The 12,046-nt window shown below is 50.3% G+C and overlaps 1 protein-coding gene across 3 annotated transcripts in view; it reads right to left on the reverse strand.

Annotated features, from left to right (window-relative positions):
- Positions 1 to 249: 249 nt before the first annotated feature.
- The window catches only part of FLI1 (Fli-1 proto-oncogene, ETS transcription factor), an 85,318-nt gene continuing 73,521 nt past the window's right edge, over positions 250 to 12,046 (reverse strand). For all 3 annotated transcript variants that reach the window (XM_032133771.1, XM_032133770.1, XM_032133772.1), the window contains 3 exons: positions 5,113 to 5,175; positions 3,779 to 3,826; positions 250 to 2,788 (listed from right to left, as the gene is read on the reverse strand). In XM_032133771.1, coding sequence (XP_031989662.1) covers positions 2,259 to 2,788; positions 3,779 to 3,826; positions 5,113 to 5,175 — 641 coding nt within the window. In that variant the 3' untranslated portion in view covers positions 250 to 2,258. The remainder of the gene's footprint in view (positions 2,789 to 3,778; positions 3,827 to 5,112; positions 5,176 to 12,046) is intronic.

Below are 12,046 nucleotides of genomic sequence, written 5' to 3' on the forward strand. Positions count from 1 at the left end.
GGCTGCTCTTCCACTTTCTCTCTCTCTCTCCACGGACAAAAGCCAGAGCCTGGGTTTTTATCCCTCCAACAACCAAATCAGGTCTGACCAACTCTGGCAACAACTTTCTGGACCAAGTGGGTGGATACTGCAGTGGCCAGGATGGGTTGCCACTACTGTGGAGCTGCTTTCTTTCCCTTTTTAGCTAAATTCAATTTCAAGTTCATGCAGGTGTGGGAGGGGAGGGAGAGAGTGGGACAATGTGATGCCTTAGAGAAGAAAACCACCATTTATTTTGTCACTTTTTTTTACATCATCTTCTTCATACAACTATTTCATTGTAACATTAATACATTTTAAAAAAAACAACCCACCAAGATAGCTTGCAAAATTATATATATTTTAATATCCAAAAAGTACATTGCATATATATAGTAGCAAAAGCCCCATTTCCATGGGTAGTTTCTCCATACTTAAATTTTGCGATTATTGCAGAAATGTTACTTAAAAACACCCCGAAAGCACTAAGACTCGACTGGATTAGCCTGATCTTCTCTTCCCACTTTGTTAAATAATGGCATCAGTGCTTGTGTTTAATGTTCTGAGCAGACTCCAACACTCTGGTTTCAGCCTCCCCTCCTGCAATGGGACGCACATGGACCAAATCCCGCCCCCACAGAGTCCCAGGGGTTGGTCTAGACTAGATAGTTGTGATCCTGTTAATTGGCTGCCACTTAATACAAGCCAGCTAATGGGTTGTACATGGAAATCTCGCCCCCCAGACATCTGTTCCAAACCCCAAACGCTTGTGGTTTACCCTCTGTTTACGGCACCAAACCGCCACTTGTGCAGCGTCACATTCACACGTGCAGAGCTGGGGATGGCTGAGAATTCTGAAAGGGGTCGGATTTCCACAGAACCCCCCAGCAGAAGCCATCAAAAAGAGAAGTATTTTGTCGTTTTTTATCTATGAAGTGGTTAAGGTCTTCCCAAAGTTCAGGATTTGGGTGAAAAGCGATCACAGAATATTGCAATGGTTGCCTTGAGATGCTGGGCCTGTTTTCAATCAGCCTCAATGCAAACATGGGAGTAAGTGGAGTTAATTTGCAGACAGCTACAACAGACTAATACAGAAAATCCTCTCCTCTAGACAAACCCAGGGCAATCTGGAAGGTTTCTGGCCACTTTGGGGGTCAGTCATGGATCCAGTTGCAGGACCAAGCCTATCTCCAACAGATACATTACTCATGTCTTATTTTTTATTTTTTTTTTTTAGCAAAACGTACAAAGCTACAGCCCAAATGTACAGATTGAAAAGATGTACAAATTACATTAAAAAAATAAACAAAAACAACCGAGCTGGTAGAAAAAAACAAACCTGCATTTGTGACCGAGGTCAACTCGTTTTATTTACTCTTTCTTTTAAAACTGTGAGATATAGGGAAAAATAACTCTGCATAATTTATACAGTAATTTGCCTTCTGGTTTGTTGACCCTTGGTTTGACGGGCTGACAAACGCACAGCGTTCGCGAATCGGTGCTTCCAGAGCCCCGCGGCTCGGGCAGAGCCAGGGACCTGCTGTCGTTTATTCACTTCACTTCTGCTTCCAAGGAATGTCTGTGCTGGACTTTGCCTTACGCTTTGTTCTGCTTTCTGCTGCTTTCTGAGTTCAGACACAGTCGGATGAAGTTGTACTCTAGAAAAGTTCCTTCAATGCCCTTTACTTCTTAAAATATACACGTACATATATATATATGAATATATATATATTTAATTTCCAGTTGGGTGAGAATCCTCCTCTGCCTTAGAGCTAAGATTCCAGTTGTGGTCCCCTGCAGCCCAGCGTCCTCCACTGAATGGTCAAATGGCCAGTGAGAAAAACCCCATTGTGGTTATCTTTTCCTACGACCCACTGCTGGATCTATGCCTTGTCAAAAGCCTTTGAATCCTTAAAAATTCCTCTCATCCAAAAGCTAATAATCATTCCAGGGAATGGTGAACCATCTTCATTGTCACTTCCTACAGAGGACACAAGCCTTAAACCCCAAAGAAAATGCAGAGTACTGGCCCACAGGAGCTTCCATCTCTCAGTTCAAGACACAAGAGGCAAAGTTACAAAAGTAAAAGGTTTGGTCCAGGAATAACCAATATCCAGTTTTAATTCTTCCCCAGAAAGGCCACAATCATCCATTAAGGGTCCCCCCAAAAACCATAAAAATCCCAGGAGTAAAGAAAAAGTCCGACCAGACTGCTCAAGGCCACTGGCAGATGAAAGCATTTAGTAATAGCTGCCCAAGTGTGGTGTGACATGGGCGTTGGGGTGGCGGGGCACGTTGGGGTTGGGGTAAATGCTTCCTGCAGGGGAGGTCCAATAGGGGGAGGCTGCTCCAAAGAAGCTGGATGATGTGACAGGCATGGAAGAGGGGTGTGGGGGCACAAAGTTCACCTTCTGCTGGTGGGCGTGGTAGGATGGCATGTAGGACAGATCCGACGGGTACTTGTACATGGAGGACTCGGTGGGATGGGGCTGCAGGGCCTGGGCGATGCCGTGAAAGTCAAATTTGTAGGCATACCTCTTGCCATGCACCTTGGTCATAATGTTCTTGTCGTAGTAGTATCGCAGTGCCCGGCTCAGCTTGTCGTAATTCATGTTGGGTTTGCTTTTCCTCTCGCCCCAGCGCCGCGCCACCTCGTCAGGGTCCGTCATCTTGAACTCGCCGTTGGTGCCCTCCCACGTGATGCAGCTGGCGTTGGAGCTGTCCGAGAGCAGCTCCAGCAGGAACTGCCACAGCTGGATCTGCCCGCTCCCTGCAGACACGAGCCAAGGGGAGAGGAAATGACTCGGGGTTTCCTGCTCCGGGGCACACACAAAGGCAGGAAACAGAAGGACTATCTCGATCTCGACTGGGAACTGCTCCTTCAGGCCTTGGAAAGGCGGCCCTAGGAGTGGATAAACTGTTCCCAGCAAACAAGTTACTCAGCCCTTTGTTCTGGGCCCGCGCCTGAGGTCACGTTAGATTTCATAATGGTTGCCTTTGGCCTTAAAACGCTCGGGCTGTTCATAAACAGGGCTTTCAGTGAGGACACTGCTCTGCAGAATTCTCACTGACTGGGCAGCACAGTGTACTTCACCCCTCCACTGCTCACTGTTTGCCATGGAGATTGTTTTGGATACCTCCAGGTCTCTCTCCAGCGGGTGAGCTGAGTTACACGGGATGATTTGTTCCCCAGATGATTCCTGGTTTTACTCGGTGTAGTTGTACAGGTAGTTAAGAGTAAGTTAAGAGCCTTAGGAGGATGTTTCCTTACAGGCATCCCATGTGTTCACTGTTGGTTAGTTCGAGAAGGATTTACTCCAGGCCTTACTCCCTAAAATCAGGATTATTTACTGCAGATGATGTGCTAGGGACAGCTACACTGCACCTTTCAGAGATGTTTTGTGCCTTTTTTCATGTAACCCACAGCAGGCAGTGAAAAATTAACCTGTGCTGCAAATCTGGGAGACCAGCACTTAAGTCTGCTACAAAACTCTTCTTAGGGAGTGCTGGGTTTGGGGCAGAACATCCAGGATGGTTATTTTGTCCCGACAGAGGTGATGTTGTACCACTTTCCTCACTTTTCTGTAAGGATTTTGGCAAAAGCCCTTGTGAGGTCACAGCTACCGAGGCCAGGGGCTCTCACAGGCCACCCCATGGGTGCAGGGACAGCAGCTGCTCCTCCAGTGCAGGCTGGAGCAGCAGCTCCGAAGGGAAATTCACCTCTTTGATAACGGGGGTCTGAAATGTAAAATGAACTCACCTGGATTGGCAAGACGGCTGCTGGTGGGCCCCAGAATTTGGTACGGATCTAAAATATAAATAAATTTTTAAAAAATCACCCGACAAAATTTAAAGGATGCTTCATCAACAAGAAACTCCAGGTCATTGTGTTTGTTCTAGAAACCAAATTTTCATTTTCTTTCTTTACTCTTTCTGCCCCTTCTCCCAGGGCCTGGAAGTGTTCCTTCTTTCCTTCTTAGCAAGCAACCACCAAGTATTTCTGGGATCCCAAATGGCACAGGCACGGCTTCTGGCACTGCTCTCAGACCTGCCTGCTTTCACAGTCTTGGACATACCCTGCACTGTGTGGCAACCAGAAAATATCAAACGTGGAAAAAAGGAGTGTGGGATAGGAGAACAGCCACACAGCAGGAGCAAATGTATTTCTCCTCATAAAAAAGGGCTAAATAAAAAGGAGAGCAGATGAGATTCTCAGATTCACTTGCTAGCAGCTGAGCTTGCTGCCCTGGGAGGGCAGGAAATATTCACCCGAGTCTCTCTTTGTGAAGCAAACACAGCATTAGAGAGATGAGAGTAACAGGAGTTTGTTGCTGGCTCCACCGAGGCTGAGTGGTTCTTGAAAACCCCACAAAGCATTTATTAGGAATGAATTCCTTCCCTTTTTGTGGGGCCTCCTCAGACCTAATCTCTACCCTTCTCCTTTGCCTCTCTCTGGTTGTGGTGCTTTGGATCTGCAGCGTTTGCTCGTGGATTGAACCGGTGCCAAGAGAACCAAGCCCTGGAACAGAGGACGGGGATGGAAAGCAGCTGTGCCGCCAGGGAAGGTGGGCTTGGCCTTTGCAAGGCCCTGGGAAGGCAGCAGGAAACACCCCCTGCTCTGCCCTGTGGGGCTGCTTCCCTCCTCTGCTCCTCTGTGGCCGGGGAAACCCTGCTGGGATGTCTGGAGACACTTCCAGTGGGAAGGGACACGCTGGGATGCCCCAGGGGGCTCAGCTCATGGGGACACTGCAGATCCTGGCACAGGGATGTTCCTTTAGCAGGCAACCACCAAGTATTTCTGGGATCCCAAATGGCACAGGCACGGCTTCTGGCACTGCTCTCAGACCTGCCTGCTTTTACAGTCTGGGACCTCCTCGGACATGCCCTGCACTGTGTGGTGACCAGAAAACATCAAACGTGGGAAAAAGGAGTGCAGCGGGGCAGAGCAGCCAAACGGAGCCTGTTGGGAAGAGCTGCTGGCACAGCTCAGGCCATGTCCTGTCCCCTGCCAGGGGCTGCTCCACACGTTAACTCCACACATTAATTCCCTCATGAGTTCCCCCAGCTGCTCCCAATCCAAGAATCCACGCTCACCTGGCTGGGGCCGCTGCTGCTCCGTTGTCTTATTCACATTTTGTGTCCCCGCAACAGGAGGGCCTGGGAAGAGAGAAGGGGTTTACAGGGGCAGAGAACAGGTACAGAGTACAAAATACATCCTACAGGAATCACAGCGACTGCCAGGGAGAGGTTTGCTCAGCCTACAAGCTGATATTTTGGGGATTGCACTATAAAATTAAGAGATGTCCCTAGAAATTTAAGTTTTCACTGTAAAATGAAAATACACCAAGAAGGAAAACATTGTATAGATATTTATAATTTCCTAAATAGGCAATGAGTCAAGGAAAATATTATGTAGCTACTTCATTAATTTTCTGTCTTTTACTCCAACTGAACTTCCATTCTAGTTCGTTGTGAACAGAAAATTGGATTATTAAATGTACCTCCTTCCATGTTGGAGCTTTTTCCACATTTTTTGCAAATACAAATTCATTTTTAGGCAAAAAAAATATTGGGGTTTATCAAATATTTATTTGAAAATATTGTGGTGATTTGTATCAATCCCTTCAACAGGAAGATCTGTTCCTCCTCTCTGTGTCATTTCTGAAGACAGAAAACCGTGACTCAAAGAAGAATTCTCACCTTTGGGGCGAGCACAGCTCAGGAAGCTGCAGAGCAAAGGGAGGGGCCTCAGAGGTGCTGCCACGTTGATTTACACCAGGAGGACCTGGCTGAGGGCTAAATGTGCCCACTGTGCTCAGGCAGAAGCCCCAGCGGTGGCACTGGGGACAGTGGCTCAGGGCCACCAGGCTGTGCCAGCTGCAGCACGGATTTTAGGAACAGGGAACTATCTGCGATGTCACCCCACTGCCGGGAATCCCAGGCACTCTAAACCCAGTAAGGACAAGAACTGGGCTGAGCAGGGCTCGAGCACAGGGGCCTCATCTGCCTGCTGGTCTTTGCCTTTCTGGAAAGTTGTCAGAAACTCTCCGAATGTGCCCGACCTGTCCAGATCTGTCCCTAAAACCATCCCAGCAGGGGACAGGCCCGTGGTTACCAGGGAGTCTGTGCAGAGGATTTGCTCCTGGCCCCTTATCAAACCCTACAAGTATTACTGTGTCCAAAACATCATTCTGATTCTTATCTGTCCCCAGTTCTACCTCATACCTGTCCCCAAAGTTTCTGCCCTTCTGACACTCCCAGCACAGGCCAGCTGGGCCCGAGTCTCATTTCAACCTTCCACTGCACAGTTTGTGATTCCCATTGGGACACCTTACTTGGAGAGGCCAGAATTCCCATTGCTGCCCCATCCTGCTCTCCTGCCTGCCTCACAGGAGGGCTCTAGTGACAAAAGACAACGGGCACAGAGGGCTTGACATGAACTTTTCCTAGACAAAACTTTGCAAGGATCTGGCTTTGCTTCGTGGTCCCAGCGGGCTTGGATTCTGTAGGGCTGTGTTTTTTCCTCTCCCACATCTCCAGTGCTCCCCTGGCCCCTCACAGAGGGTGGAAATAGGGGTGGAAATGCAGCAATGGGGCTCTTGGGGCAATTCTCAATCCTAATGGGGACAGGGATCCTGAATGGGGACAGGGATCCTGAATGGAACAGGGATCCTGAATGGGACAGGGATCCCAAATGGGGACAGGAATCCTGAATGGGACAGGGATCCCGAATGGGGACAGGCATCCTGAATGGGGACAGGAATCCTGAATGGGACAGGGATCCTGAATGGGGACAGGAATGCTGAATGGGACAGGGATCCCTAATGGGGACAGGAATCCCAAATGGGACAGGGATTTGACCTGACACGTTCTGACCAAGTCCTGCCATGGCACTCAGTGGAATCCAGTGTGACCCATCCCAGCCAGAAGGAGACCCCCTTCTCTTATCCCAGGATTCAGAGGAGCACAGGCAGAGGAGGAGGATGAGATGAACCCTGTTATTACTGCACAGGAATTCAATGAGGATTTTAAACCCGAGGATTTGAGGTCACTATAAGGAGGCTCTTTCAAGGAGACAGAAAAAAGCATCCTCCAGGGCCATCCCAAGTGCCCCTCTGCCCAGCACCTCCTGCCTGTGGGGCTGTGGATCCACCCCAGGCCCTGGCACATTCCTGCGGCGCTGGGAAAGCTGCTGAGGCTTTGGAATTACAGCCCTGCAGTTATTGGCACGGAAAGGAAACCACAGAGAGACGGGAGAGGGGAGGGTGGGGGAGCCAGGGAGGAGGGCAGAGAGGGGAAGGGGGAAAGCAGAGCTCATGTCATCAGCCTGGTTTTATTTTTATTTGACTTGTTTGTTTTTTTCCCTTCTTACAGAAACCACAAACCCCACTGCAAATAGATCGGACTGGAAAACAAACCCCGGTGGTTCCAGCTGGGACAAAGGGTGGGATGGGACAGCTCGGGAAGAGGGAGGTGACAGCCTCATGCACACTGTCCCAGCAGGGAGCCCTGTCCCAGAAGAGAGCTCCATTCCCCATCAGGGAGCCCTGTCCCATTCGGGATCCCTGTCCCATTTGGGATTCCTGTCCCCATTCAGGATCCCTGTCCCATTTGGGATTCCTGTCCCCATTCAGGATCCCTGTCCCCATTTGGGATCCTTATCCCCATTCGGGATCCCTGTCCCCATTGGGGATCCCTGCCCCACTCAGGATCCCTGTTCCATTCGGGATCCCTGTCCCCATTTGGGATTCCTGTCCCCATTCAGGATCCCTGTCCCCATTCAGGATGCCTGTCCCCATTTGGGATTCCTGTCCCCATTCGGGATCCCTGTCCCCATTGGGGATCCCTGTCCCCATTCAGGATCCCTGTCCCCATTAGGGATCCCTGTCCCCATTAGGGATTCCTGTCCCCATTTGGGATTCCTGTCCCCATTCAGGATCCCTGTCCCCATTTGGGATTCCTGTCCCCATTCAGGATCCCTGTCCCATTCGGGATCCCTGTCCCCATTCAGGATCCCTGTCCCATTCGGGATCCCTGTCCCCATTCAGGATTCCTGTCCCATTTGGGATTCCTGTCCCCATTCGGGATTCCTGTCCCCATTCAGGATCCCTGTCCCCATTCAGGATCCCTGTCCCCATTCAGGATTCCTGTCCCATTTGGGATTCCTGTCCCCATTCAGGATCCCTGTCCCCATTCGGGATCCCTGTCCCCATTCGGGATCCCTGTCCCCATTTGGGATTCCTGTCCCCATTCAGGATCCCTGTCCCCATTCAGGATCCCTGTCCCCATTCGGGATCCCTGTCCCCATTTGGGATTCCTGTCCCCATTCGGGATTCCTGTCCCCATTTGGGATGCCTGTCCCCATTTGGGATGCCTGTCCCCATTCAGGATTCCTGTCCCCATTCAGGATCCTTGTCCCCATTTGGGATGCCTGTCCCCATTTGGGATGCCTGTCCCCATTCAGGATTCCTGTCCCCATTCGGGATCCCTGTCCCCATTTGGGATGCCTGTCCCCATTTGGGATGCCTGTCCCCATTCAGGATCCCTGTCCCCATTCGAGATTCCTGTCCCCATTCAGGATCCCTGTCCCCATTTGGGATCCTTGTCCCCATTCGGGATTCCTGTCCCCATTCAGGATCCCTGTCCCCATTTGGGATGCCTGTCCCCATTCGGGATCCCTGTCCCCATTTGGGATGCCTGTCCCCATTTGGGATGCCTGTCCCCATTTGGGATGCCTGTCCCCATTGGGGATCCCATTAGGGCCCTTCAGTGGTTTCCACCAGCTGAGATGCTGATGTACATTTTGGGTTGTTCCATCAATAAACAGTTCTGCCCTAAGTGACACTAATGGAAATGCCATATGATGATCTCGTTAAAAGAAGGGCAGAGATTCTTTTTCCAACAGAAAAATCCTTTTCAAAATGGAGGGAAATTTCCTTCCCATAAAGTCATGGAACTCATTGAAAATTTTCAGTTTTCTCTGATTCTTTTTGGGGTCAGGTCATCGACTCAGGGGAATCAGCTGCTGCAAAGGGCCTGCTTGATCCAGAGTCATCAGCATGTTTTGAGTAAATAAATGGGCCATGACTTGGAGAGATGATCTTCCTCCTCCTCCTCCTCCTCCAGAGGGAGAAGCTTTGTCCCAGAGGAGGAACCTGCTCCCCCCAGAAAGAGGGGTTTTCACCAAAAAGTGGCACATTCCAGTCGGATGTGCTGACCAGCACTGGATCCCTACGGCAGCTTGTGCAGGATCAAGGCCTGGCTCTCCAGGGAAGTTTAGCTAAGCCTGGTCCCTGTGAATGGGCTTCCTGTAGCCTGGAGTTTAGGATGTAAAATGACAGCTTGGAAGGACGGTGTGAATGTGACTCAGCCCAGGTTTAATCCAGGCTGGCTGAGCCCCTTTGCCTCAGTTTTTCCTCTATAAATATGGATTATGCAGCAAAGTGTGGGATTTATAGGGGCAACCTTGTGTTGTAGGATGAGATTTAGCCCTGAGTGTGACTTTGCCGTGGTAAGAAGGGTTCAATATGATAACCAGCAGTGTGGGCCCTGCTGTTGAAACACCACTCATCTACTGCAAGTTTCCAACTCTTTCGCTCCTCCTCAAAAAAAAAAAAAAAAAAAAAAAAAAAATCCAAAGGCAGGAAGCTATTTTTATTTCACAAAAATCCCTGCAACGTGAAAGAACCACACCAGCCCTCCCGGCTTCCAGGCCCAGGCTCGAAAGCTGAACGTGTTTAAAGCAAAATGGAAAAGGCAGAGCCAGGGAACCCATCCAGAGACTCGGGTTCCTGCAAAACCAGGACCATTCCCAGGACCTGACGCCCAGTGGCTCGAGGAGATCCTGCAGAACTGCAGCCAGACGGTGACAGGGAGAGTCTTATCTGTCATTAAAACCGTTTGGATTTTACACCAAAACTTGCCATGGGATGGAAATTCAATTAAGACTTGGACCAGGGTTCTCTCCCGGTGTAAATCAGCAAATGGCTACAGTGAAGTGGGGGCAAATTTATCCCAGAAAGGATCAGGTCCCCATGTCTGATTTAGGCTTAAAAGGCCCCGTGGAACAAGAGCCCTATGACAAATGTGTGTTCAATACAAAATGGAATTAAAGAGCAGCAAATAAATCATAGATGCTTTCACGAACTGTCACTCTGCAGCTGTCTGGTTTATGTCCAGGAATTCCCCAGCACGAATGCTCAGTCTATTAGGAGGAAGGTAAAGGATATTAATAACGCTTTGCACTTTCGCAGCACCTTTCAACCGAGGATCTCACAGCTTTGCAAACATTCGCACTCACAGCGCGCCTGGGAAGGAGGTTAAATAGCATTTTATTTATTCTCAGGCATAAATGCACTTTCTGCAGGCTGTAGCTGCCTTTCCCAGGATCAGGCTCTGTGGGGCAGGCTGCAGCAGTGGTCTCTGTGCCCTTTTAGCCCTGCTCTCCACTTTCTCACCCCAAATCTCCCTCAGCTTCTACCTTGCCACCCTCTGTGCCCACCTCTCCAGACAGCCCCTGTCCCCTGCCAGCACCTCTGGGGCATATTTAGTCTGAACAGACTGATGGATATCGCTGGGGGCAGATGGACAGACACACAGACTGCCTTTGCAGGAAACCAGCCTGAAAATCCCCAGGTGGATTCCCACACCACGATCCCAAATCCTTGTCAGTCCTTTCAGCTGGAGTGCAGCCCAGTGAGCAAGGCTTTAGGGAGTCTGGGTTTGAGATATGATGTATTAGGGAGCAAACCCTCTCTGATAAGCTTTAAAAGGTTCAAAATATTTGAAAAGAGCCCTGGTGTTTTATGAATCTGAGAGTTTGGGACAGAGGGGAGGCAAGGGGGGGTTTCACAGAACAATGGGCTCACAGTGCCTGCGCTTCCTGAGCTGCTGGGAAGTGCTGACAGCCCCTTCATCTTGCTCCCTCCGGAGGGGCTCTCTCAGCCAGGCCGAGTCAGGCACCACTTTGTGCCACCAGCCCTGGTGATGCTTTCCAGGAGAACAACGAGCTTTGGGCCTGGAATATCTGCATTTTTTGGGCCTTTATTTTTCTAGGATGGATGTAGTAGGGTGGGGTCATTTATGGACTAAATGCTTTATGGGCACTATAGGGGAATCTTACTTGGAATTCCACCCATGCTGGCACTACAGACAAGGCTGGGGAGGAATGGAAAGCCCAGGAGTCTCTGGAGCTGATACCTCCAAGGAAATTCGGCAGCTGCAGGATGGGAAGGGGCTTGTCCTAAGTCATGGAGACAGAGCCAGGAAGGGAGACCGGGGGAAGGCAGCCCCAGGTGCCCTGAGGGATTGAGACTTGTGATGTGTCACAAGGGGCCTATTTTGTGGCAACTGCTTTATAGGGAGAGAGGAAAAGGAGAGTCAGGTACATGGAGAGTCCTGTGGAGTTCATAGCCCACTTCAGATCTGCAGCCTTCTCCTTCCCCTCTCCTGATCTGCTGCACTGAGTTCTCTAAGGCCAATTCCTGCCTGGAAATACCCGTGCTCCCAATCCAAGTGAGACAGGTCATCCCAGAACAGCTCCTCCTGCATTCCAGCTTTGGGCCATGCATTCTCCGTGCAGAACACAGGCTGGTGTTTGCAAGGAGTCCTCCTGCTTCAGGAGGAAGAAAGGATCCCGGCCTGGTGGCTGGAATTTAAATTAGCTTCCCTAAATGGGGAAAGCAGAGCCAGGTGTCCTGAGGGATGCAGACCTGTGGCTAATCCAAGTGGTCCCTTGGGGTCTCCATTTTATAGAGAGGGAGGGAGAGGAGGACATGGACCCCACAGCCTTTCCTGTCCATGTGAGACTGTGTGGCACTCCCCTGGTGCCTTGGAAAAGTCCCAACACGGGGACAAACCCCTCTGCTGCTGCGACCCAAGCACGTCATCAAGGTCTGTGTGTCCAGCCCTCCCACTGCCTCCTTCCACCTCCTGGAGATCCCATCGAGGAGCTGGGGTCGTGTTCAAGGCCAGCTGGAGAGCAGAAACCCAGACTGCAGCCTTCTGCAGGGACAAGGGAGCCAGAAAC

This window comes from Corvus moneduloides, chromosome 25, assembly GCF_009650955.1.
Source record: "Corvus moneduloides isolate bCorMon1 chromosome 25, bCorMon1.pri, whole genome shotgun sequence".
In the NCBI taxonomy this organism is placed as follows: domain Eukaryota; kingdom Metazoa; phylum Chordata; class Aves; order Passeriformes; family Corvidae; genus Corvus; species Corvus moneduloides.